Here is a 22,556-nt window from a genome sequence, read left to right as displayed (position 1 = left end):
CATAATTGCAAAGTGTTTGTTGGCCTTGTTTCTGTTTTTTTAATCCTTTTTTTGTTGAAATTCATAATCTCACATTTGTATTCTTTTCCACGTTGCTGTCTTTCAGCTGGGGTGAACGCACTGGTTCTATCTCTTAATTCTGCATCACTGATTTCAGGTTGTAAACCCGTGCTTTCAATGCGGCCTGTCCCACTGGAGAGGCAACAATCAGAGGACAGAGGCTACCCAGCAGAAAAGAGGTTAAAATCAAAAACTGCAGATGTTGGGAGACTGAAACAGAGAGAGAGAATCCTGGAAACACTTAACAGGCCAGTCAACATCTGTGGTGAGAACAAACCAGTTAACCTTTCAGGTGTAACCCTTCGTCAGAACAAGGGGGAAAAGTACCGACGAGCAGCATTTATAAAAGAAACATATCAAAGGGAACGGTTGGGAGAAGCGGGGTGGACACACACACACACACGCTTGCAAAGAAAACAGGAGATTCTTTAATGGCTGATGCTTTAATGATTGCATGATATGGTAGAAATGAAGCACAATATGAAAAATTAAAGACATTTAAGAGATATCACATGAATAGTTGCGGAAGATGGAGAATGACATGTTGATAGTCAATACAAAGGAAAATGGAGTGCAATTTAAAACCAAATGATTTGCAATCCTGCCCAACCCCCTCTCTATGGAGAATGCCTTGTTTTGGTCCCGCACCCCAACTTGACAAGCAGCCAAGATTGGTGGAATAAAAATAAAAAACGCTGGAACTACTCAGCAAGTCTGGCAACATCTGTGCGAGAGAAAAGGTTAACGTTTGAGGCCAATGACCCTTCATCAGGAACAGGGAGTGTTTAAAGACGGGGATGTGGAATTGGAGGCAGTGGGGGGGGGGGGGGGGGGCAGCAGGAAGGGAAGAACAAACGAGAGAGATTAAATGACAAAAGAGATGATAGTCAAGAAGTGATGGTAATGGGACAAGTACAGAAATAAAACATCTGTCTGGAGGAGAGGAAAATGGAAAAGGCAGAATCATCACCAACAGCTGCCAATCCCTCCCCCACCCACTTTTCCTTGCTTGCTTAAGAACTGTTACACCTCCAAACACTCTTAAGTGTGATGAAGAGTCACCATCCTGAAATGTGGGTGGATTTTACAGACTCCTCCCACCCCACCTCCCCACCCCCATTGCAGGGTACGATTTTGGGGGTGGTGGTGCAAAATATGTTGGGTTGCTAGTTGAGGGCCTTCAGTAAGCAATTATAAAGCCATAATACACTGGGATGTGGCAAGTGGGAAAGAGTGAGAAGGCTGTTTTATTCACCCCAGTTAATGGAAAGGTGGAAAGGAAGTGGGGGTACATCCTTTGTTGGGTGCCGTGTGCATTGCCCCCTCCCCAAATAATATCCTCATCCCATTGTGCCTCAACACCTTCCCCCCAAAACCTCCCTCCCCCCCCCCCCCCCTCCCCCCACCCCGTTGCCCTCATTCCCAGGTGCTCAATCCCTCTCTATTCTAAAAGCCCAGGATTTACCTGGGTTCAGACGCGATGATTTGCTTCTCTAGGGCCTCTTTGCAATGCCAGCATTTACCACTACTGAGTTCTGGCACTGCTGGGACTGCAAGAGCTGCTTGCCAATCAGATTGGAGTCTGGTATCTTGGTCCCTCCAGTTGAAACTCTCCAGCTTCAGATAGCTCGGCCTCATCCACACTTGTGTATTGTCAGCTTTGGTGACACATAGGGGCTACCAGAGCGGAGGACCCTACTTGTAATAGTCAGGGATGTGCTGGATGACCTGGTGCTACATCCAGCCAAAGCCACCCTGACACTGAGCTCTGACCCCAATTGAATTAAGCATAATCCTTCTCAGAAGGAGGTGGTGTAATACTAGATCTTCAAAAGGCAGAATGTTGCGGATGCTGGATTCTTCCTATTTGTTCCCTATTATAGTAAGTTTCACTTGCCTTTGAGGGCAAAATCCACAGAATTGTTAAGGGAATTTTGAAGAGAATGGAGTAGCTGTTTCTCCTTCTGGGAGAGTCTAGAATTAGGGAACAGTTTAAAAGTAAGGGGTATCCTATTTAAAACGGAAATTAGAATTGTTTTCTCTCAGATGATTGTTAATCAGTGAAATTCCTTTCCCCACAGAGCAGTGGAGCCAGGGTCATTAAATATTTTTAAGGCTCAGTTAGATAGGTTCTTAATTGACGAAGGAGTTAAAGGGTACAGGGGGTAGAGAGGAAAGTGGAATTCAGGCCACAATCAAATCTGCCATGGTCTTATCTAATAGCAGAGTCTGCTTGAGGGGCTGAATGGCCTGCGACTGCTCCATTTCATATGTTCGTAAGTGTAGAATCTACACAGTGATCACAAGGAACAAAGGGTAGGATACAAAACTAACGGTTTGTTAAAACATACACTCAGGTCAGGGTTTTTATACTCAATGGGCTCCCCTTGTTAAAGGTGAAGCCCCGACCTGTTACCGGGGAAGTTTGTACTTGATAGAGGTCATGGGGAACCTGATGGCCCACATCCTGTGACCTCCGTGGAGGTCGGAACGGTACTTTTGCTGATGATATAAAGCTAGGTGTATAGGTAAGCTGTGGGCAGGACACTATAAGACTGCAAAGAGACAGATCAATTAAGTGACTGGGCAACCAGATGGCAGATGCAGTATAATGTGGAGCAGGGTGAATCTTTGGAATCCTCTACCAGAGAGTGGATGTTCCACCGGTGAACACATTTAAGGCACACAGTAGGGAATCAATGGATTATGGGGACCAGGCAGGAGGATAGTGTTGAAGCTCAAGGTCAGCCATAGATGTATTAAATGGTGAAGCAGGTTTGATATGACCATACGGTCCACTTCTGTTCCTGTTTCTTGTGCCGCTCCACCATCTCCTCCTTGTTCTTGTAACTAAAGTGGGTTCTTCCAATTACTTCTAATGTGTTTCCAATCTTTTGCACTCATTATACACCGACTGTTGGGGCTACTAGTTAGACCCTCCCCCCCACCCCTCCCCGCCCATTCAAAAGAGGACAGAATGTAGCCATGCACAGGCTCCACCACCAGATGCCTCTTCCTCCCACTGCCACAGGTATTTGTGGCTGACCACAGCAAGTATGTACATTAGATAGGCAAGACTCCATATATAAATGACCTTGGGGTAGAAATTCAGCTGAAGTCAGGCTTTGGGGGTTGAAGCAGAGCTGTGGGGGGCAGCACTGGGACAAACAGCCCTGACCTGTCATACCCTGCCAGAAATGCTGGAGTGAATTGGGGGAGGGAGCATTGAGGGTCTCAGTTCCCATGTCTGACAACCTTTCACAATTTGAAACGTTAATGGCGGAATCGTCTGAGAGATTTTGGGCAAGGAAAGTGGCGTTTAGCCTGCCAATGGCAGCTTTTTGCACCATATAATGTGGCACTTGGTGAAAATTATTTTCGGGTGCAGGTTCCATGTCCTATCATTGGCAGGCAGCCTCTGATTATCCGCTTCACCATCACCCCAGTGCTTCCATGAGCAAGGGGCCATCTTTGCACACAGCTGGTACATTTTCCAGTTTGCTGGGAACTCATGGCTGCCATACCCAGGAAACATTCAGCATCCAAGTTTACCGATGCTTCCCCGGAGCACCTGTTGGATGCAGCGGAGGCCTGCCGTGAATTACTGCACCCACGCTCTGGATAAAGACCTGCAACCAAGGTGACAAATCCAGCATAGGGGTGGCGGCAGCAGTGGTCAGTACCAATGCCCTATCGAAGGGGACAGCCATCCAGCGCCACAAGAGGATGAATGATTGCTTCCGTTCTTCACGGCAAGTCATCACTCACAAACCAATTTACATCCACAGGGATCTCACTCAACGCCAGCTCAAGGGACACCTTCTATCCCAGACACACGTTCATCTCCCCTGCGGGTCGTGTCCTCATCACCTCCCTGGCCACACTCACCATCCACACATGCCAGGCAGCCTTAGCATCCGCCCTGGCACATGTCATGTTTCCACTCTCTCCATCTTTTTTCATGCAGGACAAGTTGGCACACAAGAAGGCTGTCAAAACTGAAGGTTTGCATGGACTTTGAGAAGAGAGCTATTTAACTAGCGGCTGGAGACGTGGACCATTCCTGTGCTATGGTGGGGTCGACAGTGCTCAACCAAGTGAGTAACCATCACTGCAGCATCCATCACATTACAATGCTGCAAGTGATGTCTGCTGCTTCTCAAGCCCCTGCCATGCACTAATGACCTCTCCTTTCTTTGACAAGTATATCTGGGAAGTACCCGAAGGTGTTCATGAGCCAGGTCCTTGACTCCAGCCACGAGAGCAGCATGGACCATGAATTCACAGACCTCAAAATAGAAGAACCGTCACAGCGCTCACCCACACCTTCCACCTGCACTGAGATGCACACCTCAGTGGGACCTAGTTCCAGAGCAGCCTCGGGGTCACAGTCTGTTGAGCACATCACACTGTTTAATCCAGCAGGGGCAGCCAAGAGTGCTAACACTCGGAAGATTACTGGAGGCCAGGGATCTGCTGATTCCCAGTCAGACGATGAGCCTCTGGACTCGGTCATGCCTCAGTTGCTGGAGCTTCAAAGACAAACTTGGGAGCATCCTGCCCGCCTCGAGACTGAGGTTACTGCATGGACAGATCAATGCATAAAGGTCAACACTGCTAGGGTGGCCTTGGTCCAGGACTTCTGTCTTGCATTGCTGTAAGAGCTGCACACCAGGACAGAGGCCCCGACTGGCATCCACTAGTGTCAACACCAAAGAAGGGTTGGGCTTCTTCAGTTCATTCCAGCTTCCCCACCCTCTCAAGGAAGCAGTCAGGGGCCCTCGGGCAGCACCAGGGAGGAGGATACGTTGGTGCACACCCCAGGGTCATCCACCCAGGTGACTCCGGGAGTGTCCCGCCCATCCAAATCCCCTGTCCCTGTGCTCTCTTCAGCGCCAGCTTCACAGACTGAGGGTGGCAATGCCACATAGCAGGATCTGGAAAACAGGCCGGGGCTCTCCAAGTCTCGGCCCTCCAGAGGACACCTGCCAGGTTCATCACAGAGGACAGAGCATAGCAGACAGCCAGCTGCCTCCATGCCCACTTTGGATGTTGGGGATGCACCAAGATGTAGCTGCAATGTAAGGATGTCGCACAGCATAGGCAGGGTACCTAGGTGGCATTCTCAGACTGGTAAGAGCACTATGTACCAGGCTGGCAGTGTCCATGGCATTTTGCCCATGCCGGGGATAGGGCCTCGGGGACTGCCCTGACCTTATGAGGTGTAAGACACTCGGACGCAGGGAGCTCAGGGGGTCTGCAGCTAATGGCCTGTGTGTGTGTGCAGGGCACCTGGCCATGGCTGGTGGTATGGATGTTGGCATGTGGTGCAGGGCAGGGTGTGACCAGGGGTGGGGTGTCCAGAACCAGTGGTCACAGTCTGAGGATACAGGGCTGAAATGAGGAGAAATATCCTCACCCAGATAGTGGTCAGCCTGGGGAATTCGCTGCCACAGTTGAGGCCAAGAAGCAGTTAGATGCAGCACTTGGGGCAAAGGAGATCACAGGATATGGGGGAAGGAGGAATCAGGCTAATGAATTGCATGATCAGCCTAATAGCATATCCCACTCCTATTTAACTCACAGAATCATGCCTTAGAGATGATGGACGGAATTCTCCGTTTGAGACTAGTGTTAAGGCTGGGACTGAATTGTGGGAATTCCGTGTTCCCGTTGGGGGCACCAGTTCTGGAACAATTCAGGATATGCCAATGGGCCACAGACGGCTTGGGTCACTGTCTGTGTGGAGTTTCCACGTTCTCCCCTCGTCTGCGTGGGTTTCCTCCAGGTGCTCCGGTTTCCTCCCACAGTTCAAAGATATGCGGGTTAGGTGGATCGGTCATGCTAAATTGCCCTGTAATGTCCAAAGGTTAGGTGGGGTTGCTGGGTTACAGGGATCGGCTGGAGTATGGGCTTAGGTAGTGGTGCTCTTTCAGGGATCGGTATAGACACAATGGGCCAACTGGCTTCCTTCTGCACTGGATTTTCTCTGATTTTATGAAATTCTCGCTGGCGTTGGATTGGCTGGGGCCGGAATTGGTAATGAGAGCTTGAAAAGCTGGAGCAGTTTATAAGCATGGTAGCCCCACAAACTCTCATTCCTGCCAAGAAAACGGCCCGTGAAGAGTTGCCCCGGGATTTACGGATGCAAAGCTGGAGAGAATATTGGAAGCAGTGGAGGAGACATGGAGAACCCTCTTCCCCAGAGTGGGCAGGAAGCTACTGCCCGCTGATGTCAACTGGGCCTGGAAAGAGCTGCAAAAAGATGGACAACCTCCTCAGGTCAGATCAGGTGAGTCACCACCTCTGAGCTCCTGTCATCATTCCTGTTCCTCACTCCTCAAACCACACCCCAGTTTCGCAGAGGCCAATCAAACCCCACCTGCTGGCATCCCCCTTCCACCCCCCCCCCCCACCCGCACCAAACCCCAACATCTGTATTGTGCTCTTTGGCCAGGTGCCTTTCACAAACAGGCCGCCAGCTACAGAAACATGTGTCCAAGTGTCTCTCAATGTTCATTATCTGTCCCCCAGGAGAAGATAGCCCATAACCAGCAGGACCGTGAGGCCAGAAGGAGATCGCCCGACATACAGATCCTGACCACAGCCACATGGCGTTGGAGTTAGCCGGGAAGGTGGGAGAGAGGGTTATCTCCCAGGCAGAGGTCGGCATGGTCGAAGTGAGCCCCTAATGCACAGTAATGTTCCTATAACAAGTGAGTCACCCCTTTCCCGCGCACCACTCCTTCCTGAGATCCCACCACATGTCTTGTCTTTTGTCTTTTTGCCTTCAGACGAGACCAGCCTGTCCGGGATACCCCACCCTCCTCCACGACCCCAGCATACCCTGGAGGACCAGCCCGGGGACGACACTGACCTTTTGGCACTATACTCACCTGCATCCTCCACCACCCCAGTGATGACTATCACCTCGTTGGGTCATATTAGTGAAGAGGCTGCTGGGATACTTTCTGAAACGCACGTCACACATGCTGTGGCACATCAGGTGGAGGTAGGCACCGAGGGAGAGGGCAGTCAGAGAGCTGCCCGATCCCAGGAATTATCTGTAGTCCAGATACGTTTCGCGCTTCTGAAACGATTCATCCCATCATTGGTGGAGATGCAGAATCAGAACCAGGGTCTACAGGAGGGGGTGGCAGCAACTTTCCAGCACCTGAAGGTGCAATTCGAGTAATCCTTCGAGAGAGGTTGCTGGACTAGTAATCCAGAGGCCCAGGGTAATGCTCTGCTGTCCGGGTTCGAATCCCACCATGACAGATGGTGAAATTTGAATCCAATAAAAATCTGGAATTAAAAGTCTAATGACGACCCATCTGGTTTGCTAATGCCCTTCAGGGAACAAAATCTGCCATCCTAACCCAGTCTGGCCGACATGTGACTCCAGACCCACAGCGATGCGGTTGACTCTTATATGCCTCCCACCGTAATTGCATAGCAAGGTCATTCGTTCAAAGGCAATTAGAGATGGGCAGCCAATGCTGGCCCAGCCATCGACGCCTACATCCCAGAACTATTTCTTTTTATAAAAAGGTGCCGATTGTGCCGACAATGAATGGTACCCAGGCCAACTCCGAACAGGTGGCGTCAGCAGTGGAAGCCTTAGGTGAGGTCACAGCCATGGGTCAAGATGTCCAAGGCTTGAGACATGCTGTGCAGTCGATGGCGAAGGCTCAGGACAGGTGAGCCATGTCATAGGAAGATATGTACAGGCCCACATGGACATTGCTGCGGCGCTCCAGACCTTGGTCCAGTTGCAAACGATCATGGTTGAGGGCATCAAGAGCATTGACTGGCCGCTGGTTGACCTGGGCCAGTTACAGAGGGACATGTCTCACTCGCTGAAGGACGTGTTCCAGTTCCTGTGCTCCATGGCTGGAGATCCTGATTGAGACAAGAACGGGCCTCTGGGACTGGCAGCGCCATGTGATGGTGGAGCTTCCAGAGCTCACTCTGGCTTCACCACCATCCCATGGAGGAGCATGGGGGCCATTGAGGGAGGAGGAAGTGATGGGGACTTGTGTACCCAATTAATTTTTTCCAATTAATGGGCAATTTAGCGCGCCCAATCCACCTACCCTGCACATAAGAACTAGGAGCAGGAGTAGGCCATCTGGCCCCTCGAGCCTGCTCCGCCATTCAATTAGATCATGGCTGATCTTTTGTGGACTCAGCTCCACTTTCCGGCCCGAACACCATAACCCTTAATCCCTTTATTCTTCAAAATCTTTGGGCTGTGGGGACTAATCCCAAGCAAACACGGGGAAAAAGTGCAAACTCCACACGGACAGTGACCCAGAGCCAGGATCGAACCTGGGATCCCGGCGCTGTGAAGCAGCAATGCTAACTACTGCACCACCATGCTGCTCCTGAATCCTCCACTCCTGATACTGGCGTATCTGAAAGGCAGCGGACAGAACAGGGTTGCACCTTGTCACCTGTGTAACCCGACAGTTGGCCGGGCACATCCAGGTCCAGGCGCTCCAGAGGAAGGCCGCCAAAGGTCATGGTGAGAAACGCAGTAGGCCGCCTCCACGTCTAATGTGTTGTCTGGGAAAACACATAGAAGGAGCAGTAGAGTTTAAGTAAGTTTAAGAAGTTAGATTATAGTTAAGTTGGCAGGGATGCAGCACATAAGTTAGAATTAGGCGTCAGAGCACAACAATGTGCATAGATACAGTAAAACACATTTGCACCAAAATTATGACCTGCCTCAATCCTCTATCTGAAGTGTGAGAGGAGTGGGCTGTGCTGTGTGTAGAGGGCGTGCCACATTGGCGTTCTTGGAGGTTGGAGGGGTGGGTGTTGGAAGATGGCACTGGGCAGGGCCCACAGGACAATCTGACATTCCACCTGGGGTCACTCACAGAGGCAACAGGGAACAGGGACTGGAGTGAGAGGGCGCCATCACCGCACACTATCCCCATGACCACAACCACTCCCACAGAGGATAAATGGGCCCGCGAGATGGAATAGCTAGCAGACATGCAGGGATGACGGGTGTGGACATTGGAATGTGATCCCAATGGCAAGAGTCGGACTTTGTCGAATGATGAGGAGCACCAGATCTCATCATCGTTATCATCCTCAGGACGCACTCCTTGCCGAGCTACCTATGAAATCTGACAATGATTGCCGGTAATGGCTCCCCCAATCTGGGTCTCTGCCACAACGATCGATGGGCCCGGTCCAATTTAGGAAGGGTGGAAAAAATCCCTTCCCCACCAACTTTCCAAACACCTTATAGATATACTCTGTGGCATTTGTACCTTCCAAGTTCTCCAGCAGACCAACAATTCTTAAATTCTGCTGTCTGGAGCAATTCTCCAGATTGTCGACCTTGGCCTTCAATGTCTTCAACTCCTCCACCAGCAATGCCATCTCTGCCTCCAAAGAGACTATCCGATCACTATGATCATTGAGTATCACCTCCACCTTCTTGATCGTGTTCCCCTGTACCTCTACCAGCTGCTCCAACCTGTCCAAGGTCGCCGGAATAGTTGCCACGGCCCCCTCAATCGCCTTCGCCAGACCCTCAGCGACTGCCCGTCACTGCTTCTGAAATTCGCCTGTTAAGAAGTTCACCAACTTTCAGTCGTCCACTGAGGGGGCAATGACGCCACAAAGGGCTCTGCCATTTTCTCCTCTTCGAAGCTCGAGGATCTTCAGAATCCGACCAGGGTCCCTTGCCCGATTTCTGCCTTGTGTAACAAGGGGAACTTAATCTAACATCCTGCAGTTATGACTTGCCAAAAATCACCGGATAGCGGGGCATAAATGGTCAAAATCCTCAGTCGGGAGCCTCGCATGTTCAACTCAGCCACTACCGGAAGATAGCATTATGGATTTACAATTTTACAAGCTTTTCTTCCCTTCTCTCTCCCTCAGCAGTCATGGCACCCAGTCCCCATTTGTTTCTACTTGTAGTAAACCTCGCCGCTTCACATCCGCCTGACAGGAGCGGAGCAGCAGAGGCCTGGAGTATACTGGGTCAAACCTGATAACGATATGTTAGCCCATGCTGCCGCAGGTGCAGAGCGCAACTTGTGTTGCTGCCACCATCGGGGCCCCAGAGCATGTTTTACGTTCGGCGCCGGACACAAACCTTCGATTTTGGCCAGATGCCCGATTCTCCACCCAATTGTGATTCGCGTTTCCGGCATCATAGGGGGATAATCCAGGCCAATGTTCCAGAGAGCTCCATCATATTCCTGGGTATGTCCCGTCCCACTGGCAGGCAGACCCAGCGGAAGTGTTGGCATAGTGATATATAGTCAGGAAGGAGTTGCCTGAGAGTTGTCATGGTACCAGGTCAAACATGGGCATGGATACCTCCTGCTGATTACCACATAGCGGCCATCATCTGATGATGATTCAGTACTCCTTCACATTGAATATAGAACATACAGTGCAGAAGGAGGCCATTCGGCCCATTGAGACTGCACCGACCCACTTAAGCCCGCACTTCCATCCTATCCCCTTAACCCAATAACCCCTCCTAACCTTTTTGGATACGAAGGGCAATTTATCATGGCCAATCCATCTAACCTGCACGTCTTTGGACTGTGGGAGGTAACCGGAGCACCCAGAGAAAACCCACAAACGCACGGAGAGAACGTGCAGACTCCACACAGAGTGATCTAGCGTGGAATCAAACCTGGGACCCTGGCGCTGTGAAGCCACAGTGCTAATCACTGTGCTACCATGCTGCCCTTAAATTGAACACCATTTGCAGGAAGCACTGAGGGTGGCAAGCGTGCAGGATGTACTCTGGGTGGGGGACTTTAATGTCCATCATCAAGACTAGTTTGGTAGTACCATCACAGACTGGCCGGACACAGGACATAGTTGCTAGTCTGGGACTGTGGCAGTTGGTGAAGGAAGGGAACCAACTAGAGGGAAAAACATACTTGATCTCATCCTCACCAACCTGCCTGCCGCAGATGCATCTGTCCATGACAGTATCGGTAGATGTGACCACGTCTTCACACTGAGGATACCTGATAAGGTGTTGTGTGGCAGTACCACTGTGCTAAATGGGATAGACTTCGAACAGATCTAGCAACTGGGCATCTATAAAATGCTGTGGGCCATCAGCAGCAGCAGAATTGTACTCAACCACAATCTGTAACCTCATGGCCTGACATATCCGCCTACTCTACCGTGACCACCACGCCAGGAGATGGACCCTGGTTCAATGTCAGCATTCCAAGGGCAACACCACGCATACCTAAAAATGAGGTGTCAATCTGGTGAAGCTAAAACTCAGGACTACTTGCAAGTCAAACAGCAAAAAGCAGCAGGTGATAGATAGAGCTAAGCAATCCTACAACCAGCAGATCAGATCTAACCTCTGCAGTCCTGCCACATCCAGCTGTGAATGGTGGTGGACAATTAAACAACTCAATGGAGGAGGCGGCTCCATAAATATCCCCATCCTCAATAATGGAGGAATCCAACACATCTGTGCAAAATATTTGTAACAATTTTCAGCCAGATGTGCAGAGTAAATAATCCATCTCGACCGCCTCCGGAGGTCCCTAGCATTACAGATATTAGTCTTCCGCCACTTTGATTCACCCCACACCTTATCAAGAAACGACTGAAGGCACTGGCACATCAAAGGCTTTGGGCCCTGACAATATTCTGGCAATAGTCCTGAAGACTTGTGCTCCAGAACCTGCCGCACCCCTTACAACACTGGCATCTACCCAGCAATGTGCAAAATTGCCCAGGTATGTTCTGTACACAAGGAACAGGACAAATTGAACTCGGCCAATTATCGCCCCATCAGTCTACTCTCCATCATCAGCAGCAAAGTGACGGAAGGCGTTATGAACAGTGCTATCAAGCAGCACGTACTCAGCAATAACCTGCTCGCAGGTGCTCAGTTTGGATTCCGCCAGTCACTTACCTCCTGACCTCATTACAGCCTTGGTCTAAACATGGACAAAAGAGCTGAATTTCAGAGGTGAAATGAGAGTGACTGCCCTTGAAATCAAGACAGCAATTGACTAAAGACATCAAGGAGTCAATGGGAATCAGGGGGGAAACTCTCTGCTGGTTGGAGTTTTACCTGGCACAAAGAAATATGTTTGTGGTGGTTGGAGGTCAACCATCTCAGCTCCAGGACAGCACTGCAGGTATTCCTCTGGATGCTGTCCTCAGCCCAACCATCTTCAGCTGCTTGATCAATGACCGTCCTTCCATAATGTCAGAAGTGGGGATGTTTGTGGATGACTGCACAATGTTCAGCACCATTGGTGACTCCCAGGCCAGCACAGTGGCTAGCATTGCTACCTACGGCACTGAGGACCCGGGTTCGAATCCTGGCCCTGGATCACTGTCCATGTGGAGTTTGCACATTCTCCCCGTGTCTGCGTGGGCTTCACTCCCACAACCCAAAAGATGTGCAAGGTAGGTGGATTGGCAATTTAGCCCCTTAATTGGAAAAATAGGAAAAAAGAAAAAAACATTGGTGACTCCTCAGATACTGAAGCAGTTCATGTCCAAATGCAGCAAGACCTGGAATAGATACAGGCTTGGGCTGACAAGTGGCAAGTTACATTCTCACCACACAAGTTCCAAGCAATGAGCATTTCTAACAATAGAGGATTTAATCATCGCCCTTAGACATTCAATGGCATTACGATTGCTGAATCTCCTACAATCAACATTCTGGAGGTTACCATTGACCAGAAACAGAATGGGACTAGCCTTATGAATACCGTGCCTTCCAGAGCTGGTCAAAGGCTCGGAATCTTGCGAAAAGTAACTCAATTTCTGACCCTCCCAAAACCTGACCACTATCTACAAGGCACATGTAAAGAGTGTAATGGATGAGTGTGGCTCCAACAACACTCAAGAAGCTCAACACCATCCAGAACAAAGCAGCAAGCTTGATTGCTACCCCTTCCACAAACATTCAATTTCTCTACCACCGACGAACAGTGGCAGCCATGTGTACCATCTACAAGATTCACTACAGGAACTTATCAAGATTCCTTTGGCAGCACCTTCCAAACCCATGACCATTACCATCTAGAAGGACAAGAGCAACAGATACCTGGGAACACCACTGCCTGGAGGTTTCCCTCAAAGTCACTCACCACCCTGACTTGGAAATATGTTGCTGTTCCTTCACTGTCTCTGGGTCAAAATCGTGGAATTCTCTCCCCAACAGCACTCTGGGTGTATGTAAACCTCAGGGACCGCAGTGGTTCAAGAAGGTAGACCACCACCTTCTGAAGGTAATTAGTGATGGACAATAAATGCTGGCCTAGACAACGAAGCCCAAATCTCATAAATGCGTTTTTAAAAAAGTGAAGAGACTCGTATAATCTGACTGCTTCTGAAGTAAAATCTTTATTTTTTTGTATTATGAAAAATTGACTGCAACTTTGCTCTTTCAGTTGAGCAAGTATTGCCAAGAAGTACAACATGGAAAAATGACTTTCTGGCTCAAATGCTTTCCATTTGTTCATTACATTCTGATGTGTGCAAAATGTATAAATCGATGGTTTAAAAATATGATGTAAAACTGGCAGATTTGGACCGCTTACTATCAAAAATTTCAGTTTTACAGGAATGGATAAACCAAAAGACATTGAATCCAGACTTGTCATGTGTCATTGGTAAGTGAACTTGGAGCAGTGCTACTTCTTCACGCCAATTACAGCATAACATCTTGGGGACTTCAGGGGATCAAACAGCTGCACTAGTGCTGACCAAGCTACATTTTCCTGCAAAAGACAGAATTTTTAGAAATCTCTCAGATGGTTCATTAAAAAAGGTATCAGCAAAAACACATGGCAATTTACATTGAATACACGTGTGTTCCTGCATTTGTAGTCTTCTATTTAATGATAAAATCATATTATAATTGCAGTAGTTACCATGTGTAAATAATTTATTGTAACTATGACAGGTAATTCACTGCAATTAAGGTATTGTAATTTCACTGTTTTGTTTCTACATCATTGTAAAGTATATATGAAATGAAATGAATATATATCTCAATAGGATTATATATTGTCCACTGTCTAATAGCTTTCTTTTGCCAGCATTTTTGATTAAATGAGATAAACAAATGTGACTGTATTAAATATAAAGAACATCTGTGTGCCATACATTTAAAAGAACACAAAGTTGGATAGATCAATTTAAAGAAGTAAAGCATTTTCTGAAAATCTTTGTAATTACATTATGGGAATTAAATCTTTGTGGTAATTAAGTACCCCACATACACCACCCAGTGAGAGACAGAATTACCTGTTCCTTGAGGTAGCATAACCGGTCCAAAAGAATCAATCCCTCTATACAAGGGGCTAAGGCTACTTTCAGCTGAAAGAAAGATGCATAAAACAGTTTCAATTGTCTGTTTAAGTATTTCCTAAGTATCAGCTCCTCAGATACCCAAGTTGAATGATGTATTCAATCGTTTCAATTATTAATCTATTTAAACAGCTGTCCCTAATTGTACTTAATAGAAAGTATTTTTCACTCAGGTTCACGACTTTTGCTCATATGGTATAGATTCTTATGTCAATATAATATTCCGAAATTCCGAAGTATTTGAGCATCAGGCAGGCTTTGGTAATAGTTAATTAAGTATGCTATACATAAATATGCCAACACATTATATGAGAAAATGACCTCTTCCTTTTCCTTGCTCTAATTAACGCAATTCTGGAATATACAAGACACAATATATTTTACCGAGAGACACAGTATGCTCTTTGTTGGGCTCCTTAGACTAGCTGCCAACAAAGCTGCAAATACAGTCTGTGCAGAGAAGCATTGTAGCATAGCTGCTAAAGTGCTCCCTTCATGCTATTAAGAATGTCTGAGTACTAATATGTGTTGTTAGGACTGTTTTCAGATGGACAACCAGGAATGCAAAATTGTTTGTTACTTCGTCCATCAGACTCTGGCACACAGCTAACAAGGACAGGAATTGGTCATTAGACATTCTGAAAGAATGGCTTGTTCACCAATACTGCAAGATAGAATAGAGGTGAATAGACAGCAGGAAACAATCGATAAAACTAAATGTTAAGGACATTTTTATTCTTTAAATTTATAATAGCCAAATGTTTTAAAACATATGTTTTTTCTCAACAGCACAATTTCTACTTAACTATATGTTTTTAACTAAAGAATACTCCTGGTTAAGTCCCAGGACCAAATGAAGTTATTAAGGTAGACCATATTGAAAGAGATCAATAGGTCAAACTGAAATTATCTATTTAATGAAAAATGTATCCAATATTAAAGGATTGAAGATATCTACTTACTTGTATGTGTAATGAGTAGGTTCCTTATGAATAGTTTTTCATGATCAAGGTATTCACCAATGATAATTGTCACAGTAGTTTTAAATTTAGTTCAATTATCTGATCTGTACCCATTTACATTCTGATTAAATGAAAGAAACACACATTTTTTGCTAACAGATGTCCGTGATGGAGGATGAAACATTTCTGACAGCCAGTGTGAGCATCAAAAAGTCTTGTATCTGACACACCTTGGCATTAGAGCACCGAAAATACTTTTATTTTCTTCGGCCCGGTAGTTTCATAGAATGGGATGAGCATGAGGTCAATTTACAAATTTGTACCGAAGATCCATGCTCAATGTGAATTAACTTGAATCGATCCAAATTCTATTGCCTTCTGACCCCCTACAGCCTTCCAAGCTGTATCCCAATAGTATGGGCTGATTCAATTCTAGAAACCAGTGTTAAATGGATAGTGTCTTCTTTGTACAGACAGCAGCAATTCTTATTGAAAGGAAGTTAACTGCTGCACTACAATTCACAAGATATAAAAAACCCTACTCTGCGCTTGATGATTCTGAAATAGCGCACTTTTCATTTATCGTATTTAGCTCATTGCAGATCTTTACAATGTTAGAGAAATATTGCTATCACAACAAACTTTTGTTTTGGCTGCACTGTCAGGCTAACAGTGTTAGGAGCAGTCATTCTGGAGGAGCAAGCATACCTCCTTTGTTTCTCGTGTGCAAAGTCTTTTTATGTGTATTCCCCAAAGCTTACCAGGTTAAATGCTTCCAACTCTTTCATTCGGGGCATGTATCTGTCATAATAACCTTGTATTAAACTGTCTGACATCTGAAAAATGGAAAAAAGGCACACATCTAAGTCCAATTATAACCATGCGATCAACTGGCATTGTTCCAACTAATGTCATAAACATACCTGTCAAAGTACAATTGTTACAATATGTAGTTGGTGTACCCCATACAGATAATAAGACATAGCTTTGGCTAAAAGCTTGTTGCTTAAGCAATTTGATTTGCTAGAGGTCATGTAAATTTTTGCAGACATGCCTTCCTTTCTATGGTGCCATACTCTGCCACATTTTGTCAAGTAAGACAACAGAATATGGTTAAAGTCAACTTATATTTAGGAGCACCTTTATGAAAAAATCTTCAGTTATTGCTTGGGCAGAGAAAAATCCAGACAATCTCTTATTTTAATCATATTATTTCACTGACAGATTCACTTATTTAGTTGAGATTATTTTGTGGCATTCAGTATTTGTAAATAAATATAAATAAACACTTATTCATAATATGTCACCTTAAAGTACCAATGATGCTAGTTCTGCACTATTCCTATTTAAGGAATAATTATCCTGAACATCTTATAACCACAAAATAACTTCAGCACACTTAATGCCTATTTTTCAGTATAATTCTTGCTGACTCGTGACAGAGAATATTTGGCAGTTTCAAAACAGTTTAATTTGTGTACTTTTAGTTTTTTTTAATAGAAATCAAACACAATATAAGATGCGTATATGAAAACTCCATGCAAAACAAAAAAATAACTTAGACAAGTCCCCAAAACTAGCAAATCAAAATCCTTGATTTATTCTGCAAGTTGAAGTTTTGGTCTTTTCTCAAGTAATTTATGGAGAAACATTTTAGTGTGAAACTGGACAAGCCAGGTAGAAGAGTGAAGAGCAAAAAAGACACCTTTATAAGTATGATTCTGCCAAATGTCACAATTTTGACATTTTCTTGGTTATCTTTTAAGGTCAGGTTATACTACCAATTGATTTTGAAGCCACTTTGCAAAACTAGCAGCACAATTTGAGTGAAGTTTCCAAATTCCCTGCACTTCCCATTCTAACAAGTGGTGTAAGGTTACATCAAGGAGGTAAGTTCACACGTATGCGCCCTGGGAAATGCAGTTATTCTGTCGAGGTCCCTGGCTTTGTGCCTCTGCTGCCTGAGGGTGATGCCCAAGTGGAGGAATTAGGCTGTTCTAGGAAACAGGGCGTCCGATACCTACACATGCATGACACGAAAACTGCCTGGCTAATCTTGTACAGATGCCCTGCAACAGACTGGAAGAATACAAAATTGCAAACATTGAAGGCTGCTATCACTTTAAGTGCTATAGATGAAGCAGTTGTGGCGACTGATTATTTTTGTAGTGAGATTAGCATAGTTATCCTACAATATCCTAGGATAGGTACAGCCAGCTGCACAGCTCCTTGAAGGGGGCCCTTAGGCTGGTGCAGTGTATGTGCAGTATGTGGTGGGCTGGTTTCCTTCGCCATCCTGCCCGATTCTCCTGGCCTGATGCTGGAACTCTTCCTCCATCATAATGGCATTGAGTTGTATGCTCATGGGGAAAGATAACCCATGGCCAACATTGGTCTTGGTGTGGGTTTGGAGTTGCAGAAAGTCTGGGATCCTGAATCTCTTTACTGGGGAAAGAGGATAGCATGACAGCGAAATTAAGAACATGTATCAATCATTAAAAAATCTGAAAAAATGGTTAAAAAGTACATTGAAATTTTGTAATAAGTGGGTGCGAATTACCAGCCAATTCCGCCGGAACCGTGGTGCGATGTGGTCGGTAGATCCCGGAAAGGCCTCCCCTGGGATTTCCGATGGCCAGTAAGCCTCGCAAGGTCTAAACAGATCTCGCGAGACGTTGTGATCCGAGTCCCGTCCACAATGGGCGAGACCCAGTTTCGCACGGCTAAGTGAGTTCAAGAACCGACTTAGCTGTGCTCGCACCAGATCTAACGACCTCGCTGAAGCTGGGCGCCGTTCAGTACTCGTCCCCACAAACGGGGACAAGGCGGAACTGTACCTGGGGGATCGCCCAGGCGATTGGAGGCCCCCTGGGTGGTTGGCCTCCAGGCAGGATGGCACCCTGGCATTGCTGGTGCCACTCGGGCACCTTGGCACTGCCAGGCTGGGTGCCAACCTGGAATTTTGTCCACGCCAGGATCAGGCCTGGGGGTGGCCTGCGCTTGTGAGGTGCAGTGTGGCCTCGGGGAGGGGAGATCCACGAGGGGCCTCACGGTAGCATGGTGGTTAGCATCAATGCTTCACAGCTCCAGGGTCCCAGGTTCGATTCCCAGCTGGGTCACTGTCTGTGTGGAGTCTGCACGTCCTCCCTGTGTGTGCGTGGGTTTCCTCCGGGTGCTCCGGTTTCCTCCCACAGTCCAAAGATGTGCGGGTTAGGTGGATTGGGCATGCTAAATTGCCCGTAGTGTAAGGTTAATGGGGGGATTGTTGGGTTACGGGTATACGGGTTACGTGGGTTTGAGTAGGGTGATCATTGCTCGGCACAACATCGAGAGCCGAAGGGCCTGTTCTGTGCTGTACTGTTCTGGGACAGTAAAAAAAGTGCCGTTAAATAGTGGGGTCGTTCCCAGCGCTACAAGCCCCAGGAACGACCCTGCTAATCCCACCCAGAACTGACTCTTTTTTACAAAGTCAGATCGGGCCCAGTAAGTGAAGTCGGAGCTGTATGCAGTTCATCAATTATTCTTGGTTGAAGTAATAGGGGAAACACTTAAAATCAATTTTATACTGAGTTCAGAATGTAGCAAAGCAAAAAAGCTTTGATGCACTTAAAAACAGTGCAGCTACTCAAATGAGTCTTGAAAGACTTTGACAGACTGAAGGTTCTCACTTCCAAAGATCAATACACCTGTGTTAGCACATTTGCACAAATACACCCAAATGTGGCAAATTGGAAGTATCCTTGATCTTTTCAGCAGAATATCAACATATCAATGGCAGAAGGGTTGAAGAGGCTATCACACTGACTATGTTTGACCCTTTCTTGCTGTTTTGTACATCTATCAGACTCTTTAAAAAATTTTCTTTTAGCATCTCCATTCTCAATAACAGGGCACCCATAAATGTTTCTTAGCTTTGTCTCCAGGATGTGAGAATTGCTGACAAAGCCAGCATTGTTACCCAACTCTCCTTCTTGAACTGTTGCAGTCCATCTAGTTAGTGTAGGTTCAGCCATATTGTTGTTTGGAAGGGAGTTCTTGGATTTTGACCCTGCGACGGTGACCCAGTTGATAAGAGTTCCAAGTCACTATGGGTGTGGTTTGGATGGGAACTTGCAAGTGGTAGCATTCCCATGCACCTGCTGCCCTTGTCCTTCTAGGTGGTAGAGGTTGTGAGTTTGGAAGGTGCTGTCAAAGGAGCTTTGGTGAGTTCCTGCAGTTCATTTTGTTGATGGCACACACTGCTGCCACTGTGATTGAGAGGGTGAATGTTTGAAGTCATGCATGCAATCTCTACCAAACAGACCACTTTATCTTGGATGAAGTTAAGCTACTCGAGTATTTTGGAGCTGCACTCATCCAAGCAAGTGTAGAGTATTTAATCACACTCCTAACATGTGCTTTGAAGATGGCGCGTAGTCAGGAAATATGTTACTTTCTGCAGAATTCCCAGCCTCTCACCTGTTTTTGTCCCAACGTATTTATATGGCTGGTGTATTGCTGAGATTTAAAAAAAAAAAAAATTTGGAATACCCAATTCATTTTTTCCAATTAAGGGGCAATTTAGTGTGGCCAATCCACCTACCCTGCATTTCTTTGGGTTGTGGGGGCAAATCCCACTCAAACTCAGGGAGAATGTGCAAACTCCAAACGGACAGTGACCCAGAGGTGGGATCGAACTTGGGACCTCGGCGCTGTGAGGCAACAGTGCGTATTGCTGACATTTTTAATATGTGTCATCTTTCTTTAAGAGGTGGGGAGGGAATTTCTGTGCCTCCCGCAGCATGATATGCGATGGTGGACACGGTCCCCAATTGGCTGGCGGCAGATCTTCTAGTCCTGTCTCTGTCAACGGGGTTTTCCGGTGTATGCACCGTCCACCGCTGCCGCGGGTTCCCCAGCAGTGGGACCACAAGGTCCCGTTGAAGGGAATGGTGTGTGCAGCAAAAAGCAGTATATACTGGATTTATAGAGGTATACCTGATTTTGAAAAAAAGAAGCTGCCGAATGGCAAACAGGTGAATACTTGGAACTTAGCCAGGAGGAGCTGAGGTGTACGATGTGGCTGAGAGGAAGCAGGATATTGGAGTACATGGGAAGGTCAGGGGCTGGAAATAATCAGGTGATCTTGTAGTCTGGGCACTGGAAGACTTGAGATATAGCAGTACTTGCAGAATGCGACATGCTCCAGTAAAGCCTAGTCCCTACAGGTAGATCTAGTGGACAGATTTCCAGCACAGCTTAGGTCATTTTATGGCCAAGTTTAATGATTGATAATGACGGGTTGTTTTACATTATAACTTTTATTTTTTATACATAATCAGCTGACTGAGGGAAACAGTACGGCCAGTTTGAAAAATATGTGTACTTGCTGGTTCCTGATTGGCAACTTTGAAAATATTTGAGTAACCTGATTAGTTGTTTCCTTTCAAATAGAGTGTGTTGATATGGGCTGGGTAATATTTCCAACCTGTCTGTCTTTCAGCGAAAGCGTGTGGTTAATTTAACAGATAGTTGCTATTTTAGCCAATCAAATGCAAGGCTGACAGGTCTGTTGCATATGTTATACTTTGTGGAACAATTTACACAAATTATGGATACAAACTTGATTCAAGACCTTAAACTATGTAGACACATATACATTACTAATACTTAACATGTTATTGTCCGTTCACATATAGCTCGTTACTAGAGGACCTCCAGGCCGTTTTGTACAATTCCATCCATTTTAAATTATTTTGTGAGAGATGAACAATCCATCTTATTAATTTGTAATTTTCTGAAAAACCCAGTATTCAACCTGTCAAATTGATTGCATTACTTCCTAAATAATACTTGCTGATACATCAAGTAGCACAGTGCAAGAGGTTGAGCTGCAACAACCTGTAAATAATCAGATGGTTTATTGGTGCTTAGGAGAGGAGGTATAAAAATAACTACAACTACTAACAGTTGGAATAAGAGGCCTGGGTCCTTATGTTCTGTTGGGTCGTAACTTTACCATGCTCAGTTCTTGGCTTAATTATGTCCACCGAGCTTGGTAAACAATAAACAGATTTTCTTCAGACAATTATAAAGGATTCTAAAAAGTAACTTGGAGAACAGGAGCAAAGAGAAAATGTTACTAAATTTAGAGCAGTGGAAAAAGAATTTTAAATGTTTCAGCCTTTCCCATTGAGTGAGATCAGATTCCATTTGACAGAATATATGGTTTAGATTTAAGTGAGCAAGCTCATTAATATTATAGGAATCTAATACACCAGATACTTTAGTCCTTCCAGAGGTAATTTAGAGGGTATAGTTGAAGGAAAGTAACCTTCAAAATTATTCTGGAATCCCAAACTTAAGATCACAAAGCCCTTTACTCAGTTACCTTGCAAACACTTTACACATTTTGTATGAGAGAAAACCAGAATTGTAAGATGTAAACAATAGGGTTTTGTCAATTTATGTTCTTTGTCTCTAATCTTGTTATATCTAGTACCCGGGGCGCGATTCTCCGCTCCCCACGCCGGGTGGGAGAATCGCGGGAGGGCCGGGCGAATCACGACATGCCGCCCTGGCACCCCCCGCGATTCTCCCATCCCCCAAAAATGGCATGTCGTGTTTTTCGACATGCCGTTCGGAGAATCACCGCTCGCCGTTTTTCACGCCGACCGGCGATTCTCCGGCCCGGATGGGCCAAGCGGCCTGACGAACCCGACCGGTTCACGCCGGCGGCAAGCACACCTGGTCGCTGCCATCGTGAACAGCGCGCGACAGGTAAGTGTGGGGCCTGTGGGGGGTGGAGGGAGGATCGAGCACCACAGGCGTGCTCATGAGGTGCGCGATCGGTGCCCACCAATCGTCGAGCCGGCGTCTCTAAAAGACGCACTCTTTTCCCTCCGCCGCCCCGCAAGATCAAGCCGCCATGTCTTGCGGGGGCAGCGGAGGGGAAGACGGTAACCGCGCATGCTTACCCGTCATTCCCGGCGCGCCGCTTTGATGCAAGCGTCAAGGCCAGGCGTTCGGGATTCACGAACCGCCGCTCCTAGCCCCCTGGGGGGGGGGGGGGGGGGGGGGGGGGGGGGGGAGGAATAGGGTGCGAGGAGCGGCCTCCGACGCCGTTGTGAAACACTCCGGGTTTCACTCCAGCGTCGGCACTCAGTCTCCCTTTGGGAGAATTTTGCCCCCTGTATCTAGTAT

General features: G+C 46.7%; 1 protein-coding gene across 3 annotated transcripts in view; it reads right to left on the bottom strand.

Moving 5' to 3' along the window:
• Positions 1–13,418: 13,418 nt before the first annotated feature.
• The window catches only part of mettl25 (methyltransferase like 25), a 93,759-nt gene continuing 84,621 nt past the window's right edge, over positions 13,419–22,556 (bottom strand). Inside the window, exons 10-12 of one of the 3 annotated variants that reach the window (XM_038780237.1) lie at positions 16,136–16,210; positions 14,350–14,421; positions 13,419–13,820 (exon numbers count right to left, since the gene is read on the bottom strand). In XM_038780237.1, coding sequence (XP_038636165.1) covers positions 13,734–13,820; positions 14,350–14,421; positions 16,136–16,210 — 234 coding nt within the window. In that variant the 3' untranslated portion in view covers positions 13,419–13,733. The remainder of the gene's footprint in view (positions 13,821–14,349; positions 14,422–16,135; positions 16,211–22,556) is intronic. The other 2 variants (XM_038780239.1, XM_038780238.1) reach the window with 2 other exon arrangements.

Source organism: Scyliorhinus canicula, chromosome 20, assembly GCF_902713615.1.
Source record: "Scyliorhinus canicula chromosome 20, sScyCan1.1, whole genome shotgun sequence".
In the NCBI taxonomy this organism is placed as follows: Eukaryota; Metazoa; Chordata; class Chondrichthyes; order Carcharhiniformes; family Scyliorhinidae; genus Scyliorhinus; species Scyliorhinus canicula.
This window is presented reverse-complemented; position numbering and strand designations above follow the sequence as displayed.